We start from the raw sequence: 19675 nt of genomic DNA, 5'->3' as shown, positions 1-19675 counted from the left end.
CCCGGATCAGCCAAGATACGTAGACATTCAGTGCAGGAAATACCCGCGCCGTTTAATCCCCGACTTTAGATCGGCAGTAGAGAAGTGTGTCTTTTTCCAGTCACAATTGGTTAAATATGGAGCATATCTTATGTCGTATATTTATATCAGTTTGGACTTCTTTGTTTCATTTTCGTTTCTACATACAACGTATAAAGGCACGAAATAAAACTGTCTGCATAGCGTGTCTTCTTAATCAATACCCGTCCATTGAATTTAGTTTTTTTTTTCATGATTTCCATAGCGCGCATTATAATGTCCTTGTATTTTACTTCCTGGTTGGAATGATTATCTCGAAATATCGTTCTTAGGCACTGTGCGAACGCTGTCACCATTCAATTAGTGATATTGATTCACAATTCGAAATATTCGTGTGAGTAGTTCTTTTACGCGTGAAAATCTTACATTCCAGGAAAAGTGGCTTTTATATATTTCCTCTTTTTCCTCTTTCATTTATGAAAGGTCAAAAACACACACTTTCATTTTCGATGTTACCACATTACGAGTATTTTAGCATAACTTCAATCGTTGAAGATATCGCTTAAAAGAACAATCAGTTATGTTTTCGTGAACGGGTGTCGTTACATTCATATTTAATATTTGAAATTGAAATGTTTGAAAAGATTGTCTATTTTCATTAAAGAGGTTCTGTGGTGGTTTTCATAAAGCAGCATGATCATCAAGGTAAGACCGATATAGATACATATCGTAGAGTCCAGGGTCGACTCAAGCCTGCCGCCATAATCTTTGGGGAATAGATTTTTTGAAGAACGAATTCTATAGATAGCATGTGTTCAGTGTTATTTTGTCTACTCTTGTCAAAATTGTCTACTGCTAGCCCTGTCTATGATAGTTATAGCAGATTTAAGACAGCACTTTGACTATAGTGTGCCACTTGGTAGAAATCAAAGTTACCGGTCAGGTGACCACGCCTAACCTGTCGGATTACATCGCCACGATACCGAGAGATAACCGCTTGAGCTCACATAACCGCTTTATACCAAATCTGTCATAATAATGTTTTATCCACGATTCGAATTACAATATGAAGGTAGCAGGAATATATAAAAAATAGTGTAATATAAGACGAACTATGAGTTCATAGTTCATTTCGGTTTCGAGGGTTTTAGAGCATTTGTTACTGTGAATTAAACTTGAATCGTCTGCGAAAAGGAAATACAACTATTCATAAATTTAGTAAATTATCTAATTCAGACGATAGAAATGTGATTAAGAAAACTTGCAGTTTATGTTAAAATACTGTGCAGGAGTATGTAAACTGTATATTTCCATGTATTTAACCATGTATTTTACATTGAAAAATTATTTGTAATTTGAAGCTTAAAGAATAATCTAATTCATTCTATGCAGTACTCGAGATTGAACGAAGATCATAATAGGGTCCTCTTATTTCGGACGGGTGGAAAATCATATTTGTCCTTGATTTTTTTTAACGCTAAGATTGCACATGGTAACTGTTCGTTTGTCGACAATGTAGAGCTCAGAGCTCTCATCTAATGATTCTTTCATTGCAGGAGTTTTTGGTCACGACTCTATTCATGTGTCTAATGTTGTACACGAAAATAAACGGCGAGTAAAAATGAAAAATAAGTGCTGGATTCTTATGATTAATACGAACCAGGGTTATGTTTCGTCGATGATAAGATTAATTCAAATAATGGCTTTATTAACATGTAATTAGAGAGGAATAGTTACTTGTTTACTTTCCTTGTATAGGGCAGCAGCAGAACTGTATAGACGCAGCGGATACGACAATCACGATAGTTGCAACACTAGCAGTTGTAAAACTAGGTGGCACCACTGTCGTACAATGTCAGGTTTCACCACCTAGTAAAAAATTCTGCGGTCTCAGGATAGTCTTGTCTGGCCCTTTTATGCCGTTTCAGTTTGATGAGACAAACTGTCCTCGTGGAACTATCACTGAACCCCGGTACACTGGACAATGTGACGTCACAGCTGGACGTTATGGTTTACGCATCACTAATGTACAGATGATTGATGCTGGGACATGGTCATGTGACTACATGAACTCTTTCAGAAATAGTAAAACAGTAATTACTGTAGTAGGTGAGAATTATAAACGAATGATTCATACATTTTAATCGTGTTTAGTAATAATTATTGGCATTGAATTATTTGCCGCTTTGAGTTGATTTTCTACGTCATTTTTGTCCTCAAGTTAGAATTTACCAATAGATGCTTTATTTAGTTTAGTCGGATGAGATTGACAATGCCACATTTAACTCGTAGTCTATTGATGCATTGTGTCATACTTTCATTCTTAAGCTGTGTATAATGAAAATCCTAATAAATGAATCTGGAGCATGCTAATGAAAGGTGAATCGTAAAAACTTAAATCTATTCTGTTCCGATATTTACAGCGCCCCCGAGTGGACCAGTTCTAACATCTCAACCAACCACCGCAATCAACAACATCGTCACATTACAGGAGAATTCATCGTTAACAATCACATGTGACGGTTCACAGTCTGGAGCTACAGGACTGACGTATAAATGGAGTGGTGTCAATCTATCAGGACAGTCTAATAATAAACTCAGTTTTACACGAATCAGTAAAACTGATTCAGGTGTTTATACGTGTACAGTATCGAATACATATGGATCAGTTACTGGTAGAATCACTATCAACGTTCAATGTAAGTATTTCATTAACTTGTGTCATTTTGCTCACATACAAAAGGTCAACACCGCAAATAACATCGTCCAGTAATAATATCCTTGATAAGGTGCTGAAATAGTAAGTAGTTTTCTACACACAATTTCATAGGTTTTGTGTTGGCGTGAGCTCCGGTAACAATACGGAATCTAGCTACACTTACCAATCCTCAGATGCGATGAACGATATATTTTGACCATCTTCATTTCGTTGAATTTCAGATCCACCAAATAGTGTTGCATTACAAGGACCGACGTCACCCGTTCAGGAATCAACATCTGTTAACTTAACGTGTACAGCTACAGGGGGTAACCCGGAACCGAACCTCGCCATAACTAGAACACCAGGGGGCAGCACTGTGAAACGGGGAGTTAGTCCTCTAACATATTCAACATCCGTCAATAAAACAGATAACCAGGCAGAATATCAATGTACAGCTACTGGGGCTGGTATACCAACACCAATGATTTCTAATAAAGTTGTATTAACGGTCACCCGTAAGTTATACAGATAGTTCCCAAGAATTTGCGAAATGTCTTATCAGACTTGTCAACCTGTCTATGGTTTTACCTAATCTATGAAAAAGTGTGTAATGAACAAGTGTGGAATAATCACTACATGCAGGCCTATTTTTACACAGTCATTTCTGAATGCCGGGTAATATTTTACAGATGCCGTTGATTCTGTTTCGTTGACTCCAGTTAAGTCGTTAATTACAGAAGGCAATTCAATTGGGTTTTTCTGTGCTGCAACTGATGGAAACCCCGATAATTTCACTTACACCTGGCAACTCTCAACTGCGCCGGGTGTCTGGAAATCAATCGGACCGAACATTGATCATCATGTCATACATGATTTATCAAAAGCTGATTCAGGACTATACAGATGTCAAGTGGCAAATACAGTGGGTTTTACTATCAGTAATATCGCTACCGTCGATGTCCAATGTAAGTAGTAATCGGTATGCTGGTATCCGTTTTCTGGTTGATTTGTGCCGAGGTCGTAGGCACAAACTGCGTAATGCGGTTTTCGTCCCGAGAACTTCTCTCGACAATTAGAAGCATTGTCGAAAAAATTTCCTTCGACAATCCGACAATCAGAAACCAAGCAATGTCGAGGAAGTTTTCTTCGACGATCCGACAATCACCAAATGAATATTGATTTTGTAATGTGTATAGCTATATTTGAGGTTACTTGGTGATAACCGTTTAAAGATGATGATTGGAGAATCTGCAATACCGGTACTAGGCCAAACAAAGAAATACCATAATTTTTCAAAAAAGGTCAAATGCCGCTTGCGTCATAAAAAGTCCCTAATACAAATTTTGAAAAGTCAAATGCGCTCGCCCGCATCAGCAAAGCATCGTTGTCTTTTGTTGTATAAAAATCAAAACCCGCTCGCCCGATATCCAACATAATAACATACAGTCTTTCGATCCCAGCCACTTTGTACAAGGGTAAACACCCACGCAAACACCCAGTCGTTCGATCCCAGCTACTTTTATAAAGGGATTATCTGCGTTAACACACAGCCCCCTCGATCCCAGCAACTTTACATAAAGGTAATCCACGCAAACGACCAGCGACTCGATCCCAGCCACTTCATTGAAATTCCAGCCTAAATTTCATTGACAACGCCTCTGAATGTCGGATCGTCAAAGGAAATTTTTTCAACAACGCCCTTGGCCTGTTAATCTGTACTGATATGCAGATACACCCCTGTCGTAGTTTCTCTATGGGTAAATCATGAGACTCGTTCTAATATACAACCTTCAGAATAAAGGTTAAATGCACCATTTGCCTCTACGAAAAATTTAACAATTTTCCAGTGATTTGCCGATATATTGCGCTTAAATTTTCATATATTTGGTGGAAGATGCGGAACACCAAAAATCAAATAACGTTGAGTACGTATTTGATTTTGATCGAAATATGGCTAGAATTTGTTTACGCCGATATTACTCACATTTTCAAAACTGAAATAACCGAATTCCCCTAGATAAGGCAATTATCCCAACAGAATTACGATGATAGTTTCAAACAAATTCATCAGACGGCCAATAGACTGCCGTTAGGATTTGATTTCATTTGCTGTTGTCGGCCCCGGTTGTCGGCCCACCGCAGCGCGCACACCGGTTCCGTCGCATCGTAGAAGTAGAACATTTTCAATTCTAGGGACTCGTCGACGGTTCCGTAAACAACCATAGCTAGACTCAGATCGATTGAGATCGCGGTGGCAGAAATGTGACGGTCGACATCAGTCACCGATCAGTTGAATTGCCACGTTAGGGTTGATCTGTGCCTAGCTTGAAGCACCAATGCTAGGATTATGAATATTGTAGTCAGGTCACTCGCAGAAAGTGCTTCCAAATATTTCTTTTTTTTTCATTTCCGATAGATGCACCAAAGCTTAAGCGAAAAGTTAAATCGGTTGCAGCAAAAATAGGAGAAACTGCTAAATTGACGATAAATTACGACGCGAATCCGACACCCACAACCTTGAGATGCAGTCACAGAATGAGGGAAGCCTCATATTTTGCCACGATGAGCAAAACTCAATGGAATGTAATCATAAAATCCGTCCGGGAGTCTGATTATGGAACTTATTCGTGTAGAGTTAAAAATTCAATTGGGAGCATAACGGCTACAATCAAACTCGCAGAGACTGGTAAGTATATGAAGTATTACAAAACGTTTCAGTAGAAATCTATCCTAGAAACGCAATATTAAGCATACCATCAATTCGAGAGGTTACATCACCTATTCTTGTATCTATCTTGTTAAGGACCTCCACAAACCCCGACAAATCTGACAGTTCTTGCAAAAACAGCTGAATCCGTGACTCTGAGTTGGGTGTCTGAATTTGCGGGTGGCTCCGAACAGACGTTCACCCTCAGTTACAGGGCACTAGACTCTACGCAATTCGTCAATAAAACAGAAATAACCGATCCCGGTTATAGAAAACTGGTACAAACAAAAATAACCGGATTAAAACCAGCGACTGATTATCTGTTCAAAGTGAAAAGTGTCAACTCAAATCCTGGTGATAATACAAGTTTATCTACCGATATAGTTACAACTAAAACAAATGGTAAGCAAATGCGCACGCAATGCTTCCTGCTTCCTCGCTCGTCGTTCAAGCACTGAGTTTTTTCATCAGTGCTCTGCTCGAATGGTTAATATCGATCCCGGCCATGTATAAGTTTATAAATTTATTGCAACTATTGATTGCATCTTTGCGAGCAGACGGCTCATTGGAAGAATGTAGAACGTACGCGGGCGCCGGTTGGTGGTCTGATGATTATGCGATCTTTACGCCACTCGCAGCGATTATCAATATGAACGGAAAATTTGCCTGTTCGGTAGATGATTTTTACAAGAACTTTGCAGTATTCGGTAGATTTAGAAAAATACCGATTATCCCAACTAAAGCATAATCTAATTTTCAGTAGTACATCAATCTGATGCTGGTGTTGTTCTTGGTAGCATATCGTTTGTTCTGGTTGTAATATTGTTCATCGTAGTATTGATACAGCTACTCAGAAACAACCGAGGTATCGTCTTAATCGACAGATTGAGAAAAACGTAAGTTTATTGGCCAATACACTGCGGTATAACCGCGTTATCTTCGTGAATCATTTTGATTGCCTGGTATTGATCTTGAAATAGGGATTGTCGATGTTACTTATTTGGTTTGGTTAATTTCGTTTGATATTTTGATGGAGTGCCCCTTACAGACTCACCGCACCTGCCGAAAACGAAACAGGGGGTTTGATTTTGAAATCGGAAATCGAAGTACAGATATAGTTGTGTGATCGACGGACAAATTTACAGAATGTTTTGTTTAAATCGAAGTACATAATTGGGAAATTCGGTTCTGGTTCATTCAAACAATCTTCCATTCAGTCTGAACCGGCAAGCGACTGATTGGGTGAATTTTCCTGACTGCCTTATTTGATATTAATTACACCTTTATATAGAGAGTGCACAAAAAGGATACAGCTTTTACATGAAAATAACACTCTCCAATGGCTTTATCAATTTTCAAAATGACTAGATTTTCCATTGCCTCCGAGTAACAGAAAGTCCCAAATTCGATTGCATGCCAAAAAGCAGCATGTCAATAATGGGTAACACGTGGTTGTTTGAACATATACCTTTACACCTCTCTGAGTAGGTTCGAATTCTACCCCCCCCCCCCCCCCAAATAAATACTGACCCGCTGTAATGAAATATGTATGTATTTTGAATCGATAACCATCGAAATCGCAATGAAATTACCCTTTTATTTCAGAAAAACTAAAGAACCAACAACAGGTAAATATTGATCATATTGAAAATACAAATCAGCATTTACAAAACTTAATCCGATCTCTAAAAGAAAGGAAATATACATTCACATATGATAATATTGAATATCATTGATGATGTTAACGGATTTTTTTTTGTATCGTTACAGAGTATACTAGCTGTAATGAAAATAAAACCCACGACGCAGATTCACGTACGTATGAGCTTAGGATTCTAAACCTCCCGTATCTTTGCCAATTTTAACAGTCCTTTGTGTTCGTACATATCTATATTGTTATATTTCAGGCGATTATGCAGCGGCGACGCCGTATGTAAATGTGGCTTTTAGTGGTGAGTCTAAATTGCCATGCCTACGTTTGTTTCTAAATGTTAATCAAAGATTCTTTCAATTGAGGGAAATTTACGGGAAAACCTCGTGACTCGTTCAAAACTCTGCGACCTCGTCACTTTTCAGAAAGCCGTACTTGTCTGATATGGAACAAACCTGACATTCATTAATTTCGTTGTTTTCTGTTTTTCTTCATCATCAGGTGAGCCTCATGAAAACGATCCAAACTTTTATGAAGATGTGAAGATGTGAATGAAATAGAAAACCAACTTTGATTAGGGACATTTTCCCGGCGTGAAATATAGGACATACTAGGAGTGTGTAACGCTAAGTCACATTAGCGGGGCCCTCCCTCAGTATTATGCATAATATAAGAGATAAACACAAACATTCAATATCCGGATGAGTGTCAAATGGATTTTTGCGACCTCTGTGTTGACAAAAATGGCAACCTCGATTGGAAGGCAGGGGCCGGGATCCCCGAGTCAACCCCATAAATTCACCCTGTACATGATTAAATTGACCCGTGGTACAAGACTTATATTTATTTCTATAGCATTGGAAAATATTTGTGTATATAAACTTTTAGTTTTGTATGAATAGAATTGTATTTTTTCTAACATTTTACCTCCATATATTTTGTTACGTAGTCATCATCGGCTCTAATTATGTAATCTATGCTAATCATATACATTTGACTCTACGTTACTCGCTGCTACCTGTAAAGGCGACCGTGAATACCAAGTTAGAAATTGGGAGGAGAGCTCGGGGCAATGAACGTTCCAAATAGGAATGCTCCTTCGACAGATCGGCGAGTCGTTCAGTGACGAGTTGATGGGTAGCGAATAACGAAGAGTCTAATTTTGAAGTGATAATTCAGACTGATTACTCCAAGTTCTAGTGCGCATATATTATTGAATTCATTTGAATTTATATGATGCTTTGTGTATTAAAAACCCTGAGTGAAATTAAAAAAAAATTAATCTTCATGAGAGTTTTGTAGTGATTTCAACAAAGCAGCATGTTTATCAAGGTAAGGCCAATATAATTACATATTATTAAGTCCATGTGTCCATAACCACGTTAAAAACCACGTATTGAGTGACATAATAGTTATCCCCTTATTTCGGATTTGTGGAAAATAAAATTCGACGTCCCCGCAAACGCTCAAATTTTATCCCCTTATTTCGGATGTGTGGAAAATTAAATTCGACGTCCCCGCAAACGCTCAAATTGCAACTGTCAGCGACATAAGTACAAAATACAAAATCACCTGGAGGTGGTGACCCCTACTTCCCCTTCGGCGGTGCTGCGACACGGAACCGAACAGCACTCGAGGCTGAATCTCTCCACCCATGCAGTGTCGTTGTCGACAAATGCCGCATCGACAACTATTCGCCCTGCTGGAACTGAGAGGACCACGACTTGCCGGAATGTTTTAATTGTAGGAGTGTTTTGTCGTGACGCTGTTCATGTGTCTAATGGTGTATACTAAAATAAACGGTAAGTAGGCCTACCGGCGAGTTCTAATTCCGAAAAATTGTTACGGAGCAGGCCTGAGGCAAATTTGGCCCGTGCTTATTCTATTGAAGTCGGGAGTAACTTATTCCAATGGAAATGCAAATTTACTTCAGACGGCTGCAAACAGAAAACCCGTTACTTTGCAGTTATATTTTGACAATATTGCCTTCTTGACTTTTAAGAAAACAAACCACAAGACTTTCAAAATTGTTGACGTGTTACTTTAGTGCAGCTATTCATATTTCAACGATTTTACCCTGTCTAAACATTTTGGCTTTCTCGCACGAAACCTCCCCCCCCCCCACGGCTCTGTAATGAGCTAATGAAAATGTGTGGTCGGATTCTTAGTGAGCGACGACTGGGATTCGAACCTTGATAGCTGTCGAATAAGTGACGACATTCATCGACTTTCGCTCGCAATGGCCGCATGCTGTTGATATGATTAATAATTAATTCAAAATAATTGCTTTATCAACCCGTAATTAGAATATGAATCGTTGTGTGTTAATTTTTCTTGTTTAGGACAGCAGCAGAACTGTATAGACGCAGCGGATACGAACCTTACGGTAGTTGTTACGCCAGTAGTTTTTAGAATTGGTGGCACCGCTGACGTACAATGTCAGGTTTCACCGCCCAGTAAAAATTTCTGTGGTCAGAAAATGATATTTGGTAGCCGTTTAATACCGTATGAGTTTGATAAGACAAACTGTCCTCGTAAAACTGCCTTTAATATTGAGCCCCGATACACCGGACAATGTGACGTCACAGCCGGGCGATATGGTTAACATATATATCAGTAATGTACAGATGATTATGCTGGGAAAAGGATTTTGTGATTACATGAGCATGTTCCCAGATAGTAAAACAGAATTTACCGTAGCAGGTGAGAATCAAAAACAGTTGAAATAAATCTCATTTCAATCGTGTTTTTAGTATAACGATAGGGGATTCAAGTGCATGCATGATCTTTCTAAATATTTTTTCAAAGGTAAGAATTCACGAATAAGTACTGTATTCAGTTTAGTCTAATTATGCGGGAAAATGCCACATTTTACTCAGTCTATTCGTGCTCTGTATCACAGACGCGGATCCGCCGGCTCGCCTTAGGTGCTAGAGGACCGCCCTTTCTTTCGTATTATTTGTTTTCAGTTTTTCAATGCTACATTTCGAAGTACAAGACGCATTTTCAATATATCTCGCATGGAGAAAGAACTGCTGTTCCATGGCCAAATATATGTAAATTTTTGTTATGCAGGACAGAGAACACTCTTCTCTAAAACAGCAAATCGACATCATTTTTCAAAACGGCAATCTATTGATAAAAGCCGCTATAATGCGCCCACATCTCAATTATCAAGAAAATATGAAATCCTAAAATTTTAAGACATTATAAATCTAGACCTCGCAAATATTGGCGACAAGTACGTACTATGAAGGAAAAGTGCCAATAAGAGCATTGTTTCAACACAACCAAGTAAACCACAGACATGACACAAGATTAAGAAATTATCCACAATCAGCCCGTCACAAAACAAATACGTTCAATGATTACTCACTCAATAAAGCTCCAGGCATTTATAAAAAAAAAAAATCGATGACAAAATTCGATTAAGAAATACACTTCGATTCATTCATTCACCAAATCTACAAAACAACTGATCAATAAATAAGTGTTGAATATCTAAATCTCTTCCCCCCCCCTAATATGTATTAGATGAAATCTCAGTGACAGACTCCTCGCCACAGCCAATTCTACTTGTACATAGTGAATCATAGGAACTGTACCCTAGGATGCGACTTTTGTATGTTTGGTGTGAAACACAGAAAATCACCTATTTTCTAATCTCTTTAGAAAGAAATGGGCATGACAACTGAGCATTACGAATAAAACCCCCTCAAAGGAAAGTCCGGAAATTTTATTTCATGTGTAAGAAATCAATAAATGATCCTCTAGAATATTCAAATCATAGTATGTTTGTATCATATAATAGGTGTTATAGTATTGACATTGTTTGTTGAATGTAGTTTTGAAAAAAAGCTTGATAAAGCCTGATAATATTGATATTAACATTATCACCATCCATTTCATAGTCCCCGGAGCGCCTCCGTCCACTCTGTACGGAGTTACAACCTTCAGGCTCCGGACGACTCCTTCATAGTTCATTTTTGAAGAGAAATTACTATAATATGCAATTATGTTCTATGAAAATGAAATCAATCAATCAATCAATATATGAGATGATCAAGCAGAGCCTAAAAACGCTCAGAATATGTGAATGGAAATTGAGCCTGTTGAAGTTCTCATTCTGTTTCGATGTTTACAGTACCCCCGAGTGGACCAGTTTTAACATCTCAACCAGACACCACCACAAACAACATCGTCACAGTACAGGAGAATTCAACATAAACAATCACATGTGACGGTTCACGGTCTGGAGCTAAAGGACTGCCGTATAAATGGAGTGGTGTCAATCTATCAGGACAGTCTAATAGTAAACTCATGTTTACAGAAGTCAGGAGAACTGATTCAGGTGTTTATACGTGTACAGCATCGAATACATTTGGATCAGTTACTGGTGGAATTACTATTAACATTCAATGTAATTATCTATTTAACTTATGTCTAAGTATATATTCATACATTCACCTTAATTGAGAACTAGCAACAATAAGTTTTCATTTCGCATTCAAGTGAATATCGTGCCACCATTTAGTGCAAAAATCCCCCATTAATCAAATATTCATACCCATCTACCGTCGGTGGTACTGTATTCATTAGGTGTGTCAAATATAATGAGAAAATGCTTACAATAAAGATCACACGATCACAATCAAAAAGCTCTATGAATGATAATCCAAATTTTCTACTACAACATTGATACTTAAATCTCCTTCATTTCAGATCCGCCAAGATCCACATTGCAAGGACCGACGTCACCCGTTCAGGAATCTGCAACTGTTGACTTTACGTGTACAGCTACCGGTGACCCGGTACCGAATCTTTCCTTAACTAGAACGCCAGGAGGCAGCGCTGTGAAGCAGGGAGTTAGTCCTCTAAAATATTCAACAGTCACTAAAACCGATAACCTTGCAGAATATCAATGTACAGCTACTGGGGCTGGTATATCAACACCAATGATTTCTAATAAAGTTGAATTAAATGTAACCTGTAAGTAATGCAGATAGTTTATTAATTACTTGTTCTTCTAATGAAATACTTTTTGTAGATAGTATAAATAAACAGTGTATGGCATGTGTGAAACATTTTACTAGGATTGTCAACTTGTTATGATGTTACCAAATCCACGACAATGTCTTTATTGTGCAAGTTAGGAATATTGGCATATATGTTTCCCCTCCCTTCATTTTCAATTTAGGTGCTATGTTTTACAGATGCGGCTAATTCTGTTTCGCTGATTCCAGCTAAGTAAGAACAGAAGGCAATTCAATTTGGTTTAATTGTGCAGCAACTGGTGGAAACCCTAATAGTTACATTTTACATCTGGCAATTCTCAACGGTATCTGGTGTCTGGAAATCGATAGGAACTACGAATGATCAGCTTGCCCTGCACAATTTATCTAAAGCTGATACAGGACAATACAGGTGTCAAGTGATAAATACAGGGGGTTTTACTATCAGTAATATCGCTACTGTCGATGTCCAATGTAAGTAATATCCCCTTACAGAAAAATCCACACATGTGATGTTTTAAAAAACACATGCGATTCATATGTGTTAAAATAGGACATGATCACACGTGTGATTTAAAAATCACACGTGTGATACATCCCTGAATGTGAATCATACGCGTGATTTTGTCCCATTTTTACACATGTGAATCACAAATGGGTAACAGCCCTGAAGGTTAATCACACGTGTGATACATTCCTGAATGTGAAATGCCATATAACACAGTCATGTGCGATTTAATTATTTATTAAGCATGTGATCTGCAGTCTTCCTCGTTGTTCCATTTCCACACGACTACCTCGACAAGGGAGTATTCGTGAAGAAGTATAAGTTCACATTCATTATGGACAGAAATTGGCCACTTCTTTCTTTGGACATGATGTTTTTATACGAACTTCACAATTTTCTAAAAAGTCATTGCCTGAAAGGAGATCGACATAATGGTATAATCATACCCAGCGTATCATGTTCAAACCAGTTCCCTCCTTCGTTCAAATATGATCCATAGCTTCGGGAGTAGATCCATATGCAACAAAACAATACGACCTTAATGCCTGACCTTCCCTTTTCATACAATCTTTTTCATGTTCACAAGGGCGCAAAAATGTATTAAGGCAGTCGTCTAGATCTCTTCTCATCTAGGTCACACACGGAATGTGCATTTACTCAACCTTTTTTCTACTTATCCAATAGATGCGCCAAAGCTCTCAGAACTCAAACCCAGAGCGCAAAAATCGGAGAATCTGCTAAATTTACGCTACGCTATGATGCGAACCCATTAGCAACAACTTTGGTATGCAGTCACAAGGAAACACATGATAAAACTATCGTGATTAATACAGATTTAAGGCAATGGGAGGTCATTATAATATCAGTTCAGGCGTCTGATTATGGATCTTATTCGTGTAGACTCATTAATTCAGTTGGGAGTTTGAAAATAACACTGAAACTCATTGAGACTGGTAAGTACTACAGCCTAGCCGTACTATATACGAAACTCCGGCAGATGTGTTACAGCGTTTCGAAATCTACTGCCACGACCCCCCCTCTTAATAACAACTATTCCTGTCAGGTCTATAGATGTTCAGCAGAGTGTGGGGATGAACTCCCCAATGACTGGTGTTGTTAGTATGTATGTTTTATTATCAATTAGAAATGTCGGTAGTGTGAAGAAATTAATACATGTGATGTCTGAACGACGTAAATTGTGTTGAGTGGAGATCTTAATAGCCAAATGTCTTGAAACGGTCCGTTCGTAGATTGATACCTACAAAAGACCGTTTCATATAAGACGACAATAGGTTTAATCTCTACGTAGGTAGAATATATGGTTAATGAGTTCTATGATATTCGGCGGTTTTTATAGGACCACTACGTAAATGCAATAATCATCACGGTTAATTAACAGTGGTTGACAATTCTTTGTACGAGATGTTTGTACCTGTGTTGTGGCGATATAATATCTAGCTGTGTTGTAGTAATTGTTCACCGTGTTTTTTGGCCAGATTTTCGGTCCTGGTTCCTTGATTTGCTTCTAATGCTCCTGTATGTAAAACTTGGCAGGATTTCTTAAATTTTAAGTCTATATATCCATATTCATTTCTTAACCGAATTTACACATTATATTTCTAAAGCGCTCCCCAAAGACCCGCTCTTCCAATTTATATCGTTTACTGTTTAGTAACGTATACAGGCCCTTTACCACGCATGGCAAGGTATTCACGGATTCATACTTCACAACATTCCACTGACCCATGTATGGAGTGTTTATGTTTCTCGACACGTCACGATATCCTAAAATACCTTTTGCACTCGTCGTTGCTCATGGATGCGCCATATTTAGGCTCCCTACGTGGATACATACGTCTCGTCCAGACATGTTTTATTTACATTACTTCTATTTATTGTTTATGTATGACGCAGGCATCAATGCAGGGTGTCTGATAACAGCAATACAGGCCAAACTCCAGCTTCCGTACATTACATTACTTGTTGCGTTGCTATAGTTAATAATAACTATAGCTAATTACTGCAGCTCAATGATATATCTCCTGAAAGCCCATTGATATAATTCACGAAAGCCCAATAATATATGTCATGAAAGCTCCATAATACCTGCAGTTACTATGTTATATAGTATAGTGTTTCAGTTATCCAATGGCTTGTATTCCATTGTACTTAAATATCTGAATTACTTCTAAAATTAAAATCATCAGTTAAATCATCTTTTCAGTTGCTGACAAGTGGGCCGTCACTTCCCTAGTTCCACTGATCAATGTTGGTGTTGTCTTTGGTATCATTTTGTTTGTGCTGGTAGTAATCTTGGTGATCGTACTTTTAATAGTCCTACTCAGAAATGAAGGTTGCGTCTTCGACAACAAATCAAGCAGAACGTGAGTTCCTTATGATCCATTTACAGTCGATGTCGTGACTGCACCAAATCAACGCAAAAAGCGTGAAAACACATTTAAATAAAGCATTCTTTGCAACGTTTTTGTTGATTTTAGAAATAAGTATTTAAGTAGCAAAATGCCAAATTGTTTGCATTTCAAATAGCTGAACGTCAAAATGGACACGCACACGTTGTACCTTCCAATTTTAAAAGTATTTCCTGAAATTGACTAAAAACCTATTATGATATGCACTTAAAACTATCACTTGCGTTGGATTTAGAATTTCATGAAAAAAAATTATTTCTAATTTCAGAAAAACTAAAGAATCGACGACAGGTAACAAATTCGTGTATAAGAATGGACATTATCGACAATGTAATTGTCATTGATAATGTTATCATTCCTTAACGAATTTTGTATCGTTACAGAATATGCTAAAAGTAATGAACTCCATGAAACAGACTCACGTCTCCTTCAGTATATTGTTTAAATGTGTGTTGTAATATTTTATGTGATTACGCTTCGACCACTCCGTATGTAAATACGACTTTTAACGGTGTGTATTCCCAATTAGCATGCCTGTATTTCTCATCCTCCCTCGGCTAGATTTCGAACCTAATTGTTTCAAGACTGACAGGGCTGAATGCGCAACATAGATGATGTAAATATTAGCCAACCAGAATTCAAGTTTTATCATAGTCAATTTATAATTTATCTGCGGAATTTGTCTCGGCGATTATACAACGGGAAATCTGATTGGTGCCGCAAGTTTTCGTGCGGCAAACCTGCGTGTACCTGTGGCCCAATGTGGTAGGGTTTCGTGCCGTGGTTGAGTCAAAGCGAAGCCATCAGGTTCGAAATCATCCCGAGGGAGGATGTTATTAAGAAAGATATCTTTTAGGCGATGCAGAGACGACTACGTAAAAAGCTTAACTATAAACTTCGGCGAGCGGAGTTATCGACTATTTGCGATCTAAGTAAAACTGAATCATGTCAATTAAGTCAAAAATGGTCCGGAAAACAGCAAAGCGCGATCGATTATTAGCTCCGACATTAAGTCGACTACTTTGTTACTACAAAACCTGAAGTTCACCCACGTCTGCTTTTTTCTAGCTGTGTGACGTATTGCTGTTCGACCTGGGACCTGATTTCGATACATCTATTAATTTCGTTTAATATTTTCTTTGTTTCTCTCACAAAAAGCCGATCCATGCCTTTAGGAAGACGTTAAGATGTAAACGAAATAGCTATTCGGAATGATTCGGAAGTACTTCTTTTCGCTGACGTAATGACGAAATGTTCGATGTTCAAGCATACTACCACGGCCTGCTATGTAAATACTTAGAAATTATGGCTACGCCATTGCCCGGGTGGTTTCGGCAGTGTCAGGTCTCCTGTCAGACTGTTGGCGAAACAACGTGTTTCTGAATATAGAACATAAACAAAAAGTCACGTATCTTTCATGAATATCAATAAATGACCCGTCACGATGTACTTATTCTGGGAAATTGGAAATAGATCGTGTCAGTAAAATAGGAAAACAATGAAACCTGAAACCAGCTCCAACGTTTGATGCACAATTATGTACTGTTGATATTTGCAAGATGTTTCGAACTAATGCATAATGTTCGTCCTATTTAAGGTGCATACATTTGTAGCGGAAACGTATCATCAAGAATAATATTTGCTTTGATTAACTTAGTTTTGTATTTATTGAATTACCACCTTCATGTGCTATGTTATTATCGGCTATTATTATATTATGATTCGTCCATGTTAATCCTATACAAAAGATGTAAATTGTGTTGAGTGGGGATCAATTTGATCCTGATTTCGATACATCTATTAATTTCGTTTAATATTTTCTTTGTTTCTCTCACAAAAAGCCGATCCATGCCTCTAGGAAGACGTTAAGATGTAAACGAAATAGCTATTCGGAATGATTCGGAAGCACTTCTTTTCGCTGACGTAATGACGAAATGTTCGATGTTCAAGCATACTACCACGGCCTGCTATGTCAATACTTAGAAATTATGGCTACGCCATTGCCCGGGTGGTTTCGGCAGTGTCAGGTCTCCTGTCAGACTGTTGGCGAAACAACGTGTTTCTGAATATAGAACATAAACAAAAAGTCACGTATCTTTCATGAATATCAATAAATGACCCGTCACGATGTACTTATTCTGGGAAATTGGAAATAGATCGTGTCAGTAAAATAGGAAAACAATGAAACCTGAAACCAGCTCCAACGTTTGATGCACCATTATGTACTGTTGATATTTGCAAGATGTTTCGAACTAATGCATAATGTTCGTCCTATTTAAGGTGCATACATTTGTAGCGGAAACGTATCATCAAGAATAATATTTGCTTTGATTAACTTAGTTTTGTATTTATTGAATTACCACCTTCATGTGCTAATGATTACTATTACAACCTTTTTCAAAGGGCTATGAATTTCATAGAATACCACTGATATATAAATAGACTGTCATCATTATTAAAATTGTTTATTGATGATTAACCCACCATATTGTTCTACGTCACCATTCTGGGGAAACTCAAGTTTCTTTTCTCACTACATACGTTAATCAATTCAAAGTCTAAATCCAATTTATTCCGCAACATCTTATGCATTCTCGCTGGATTCATAGAATAATTTTTAAGGCGACCCAAAACTACAAATGATCTTGTTTAACGCGACGTTAAAACAAAAAGCTGGATTGAACGTTGCGTTTTTTGATTTTGAGTTTAAAAAAGAAATGAAGGCGTTTGAGTCTCAAATCGTTTCCTTTTTAATGTCCCCAATGAGCCACCATACTAGGCCCTCAGTATGGAAATTACCCGTGCTGTTTTACCTTCGACCTTAGATCGGTAATGAAATGTTTATTTTTCATCAGTCTTGGTAAGATACTATATTTGGCATTCTTATTCATTCATATCACAAGTTGAACTTCCATATTTCTTTTCGTTGTTTTTCTAAACATAAAACACAAGGGCACGAATTATTTACGTACACCCACCCACTTAATGACTGTAGCCTTTATTGATTAAAACTTATCTCTTCCCTTGAATTCATGTTTTCGTGGTTTTGTACCACGCAACTTTATCAATATCCTTGTATAATTCTTCCTGGTCGGATGAGATCTTTTAAAACATTCATCTCCGTACTGCGGGAACACTGTCTTCAACTGATCTGCGATTCAAATATTTTTTTCTGGTAAGTAGTAGATCTTTTGACGCATATACATTGACGTATATTGGGGAAAAAAGCTTTTGCGCACTTTCGCTTTGGCGTTGTCTTCATTTATCATAATAATGAACACACGTCATACACAAACTTTCATTTTTTGGTGTTTCCTCATCTACGGGCTTAACTTTAATCGCAGAAGTTACTGCATCAATGAAGGAACTTTTCGTTATTATCTGAAGAAGGGGCAACGGAACAGGGGCAGTGTTACCTTAATTTGAAGCGAATATCTAAAGTTTAAACAAGCTGGGAAATGTACTTTAATAAAAACCACTACCATTTTAGTAAAATAACAGCGGTCAGGCGTGGAGAACAGATAATAAGATAGAAACCCACTATACACGGATTTATGTTTTAAAATGGCGAACTTATTCAATCAGAAATTAATTCAAAAGACACGAAGTTTCGAGATTCAAACCAGATATTATTGTCAGGTGTTACCGCTGCCATTAGAAAATTGCCACTGTACATTTTCCTTAAAAACGCCTATTTTCATTGAAGGATTCTTGTACGTACGTATGTAAGCAGCATGTTTCTGAAGGTAAGAATTTTTTTATTGTACATACAGTTCCAAATTATTATTGATATGTCGACAAATATGAGCCACAAATGTGGTTACTGCATGAGCGGCAGCCCTTTTTGGGTTTGTCGAACAGTTTAGATAGTAACACCTTTTGCCATTTTTGCCTTTTTTCAAATTGCAGGAAAATCTGCTCATGAGTCTGTTCATGTGTGTAATGATGTACACAGAAATAAACGGTAAACAGAATAAAAAAGAGGGTTCTATAAAAATTAACGCATTGAACGAACGTATCATGAGACGATTGATAATCAAATCTGATTCTATCCTGTTTAATCAAAATAAAAGACTAGAATAACTGATGAGCTAAAATGTAGACCAAGAAGTGATAATAAATTGTGAAGGTTTAACTCGATTAACTACTATTGAACCATGGTCCTTTCAAGGATTTCCCGCAGGAAGGTTGGAATTGGGAATATCCGGAACACAAGCGCCGAAGGCGAAAGGCGATTGGCGGTACGGGGTTCCTTCGAAACAAATTGAATTCTCTGCAATATATTTTTTCGGGCATTTTAAGCGAATTCAAGAATTAAAAACGAAAAGACAGAAATAAAGTCTTTTATGACGAATAAATCGGAACTTATTTTTTGACTTAGTTTCCTCGTTCAGGCCCCCGACCCGCGGCGATGCCCTTGGGAACTGCTCTTGGTGTTAATGAGTAAAGTAGTAATTTGCCATGGTCTCTGATATGTTAAAAAGAGAATTGCTATATCGCCCGACCAAAATTCTTGTTTATTCTTCTTGTTTAGGTCAACAGCAGAACTGTATAGACGCAGCGGATACGACATTCACGATGGTTGTAACACCAGCAGTTGTAAAACTAGGTGGCACCACTGTCGTACAATGTCAGGTTTCACCACCCAG

General features: G+C 37.8%; 1 protein-coding gene across 5 annotated transcripts; it reads left to right on the top strand.

Moving 5' to 3' along the window:
* On the top strand, positions 1-8334 carry LOC141901516 (cell adhesion molecule CEACAM5-like). 5 transcript variants are annotated; one of them, XM_074788803.1, is made up of 14 exons: positions 300-412; positions 683-723; positions 1575-1629; positions 1777-2127; positions 2442-2717; positions 2959-3234; positions 3409-3684; positions 5136-5405; positions 5523-5828; positions 6187-6322; positions 7032-7054; positions 7197-7241; positions 7334-7378; positions 7579-8334. In XM_074788803.1, exons 2-14 carry the CDS (start codon positions 712-714, stop codon positions 7626-7628), a joined length of 2121 nt encoding a protein of 706 aa, XP_074644904.1. In that variant the 5' UTR covers positions 300-412; positions 683-711; the 3' UTR covers positions 7629-8334. The 5 variants fall into 5 exon arrangements, with proteins under 5 accessions (XP_074644905.1, XP_074644904.1, XP_074644906.1 ...); XM_074788804.1 differs by lacking the exons at positions 300-412; positions 683-723 and adding an exon at positions 1-84; XM_074788805.1 differs by lacking the exon at positions 683-723 and having other exon boundaries at positions 308-412.
* Positions 8335-19675: the final 11341 nt, after the last annotated feature.

Source organism: Tubulanus polymorphus, chromosome 3, assembly GCF_964204645.1.
Source record: "Tubulanus polymorphus chromosome 3, tnTubPoly1.2, whole genome shotgun sequence".
Classification (NCBI taxonomy): Eukaryota; Metazoa; Nemertea; class Palaeonemertea; order Tubulaniformes; family Tubulanidae; genus Tubulanus; species Tubulanus polymorphus.
This window is presented reverse-complemented; position numbering and strand designations above follow the sequence as displayed.

Bases quoted from the DNA above. Each gene is read 5' to 3' on its own strand.
- LOC141901516 (XM_074788802.1), top strand. From the start codon at position 1,557: ATGATTCTTTCATTGCAGGAGTTTTTGGTCACGACTCTATTCATGTGT. The intron at 5,406-5,522 runs GTAAGTATATGA...TATCTTGTTAAG, and splicing joins AATCAAACTCGCAGAGACTG to GACCTCCACAAACCCCGACA. The intron at 5,829-6,186 runs GTAAGCAAATGC...TCTAATTTTCAG, and splicing joins AGTTACAACTAAAACAAATG to TAGTACATCAATCTGATGCT.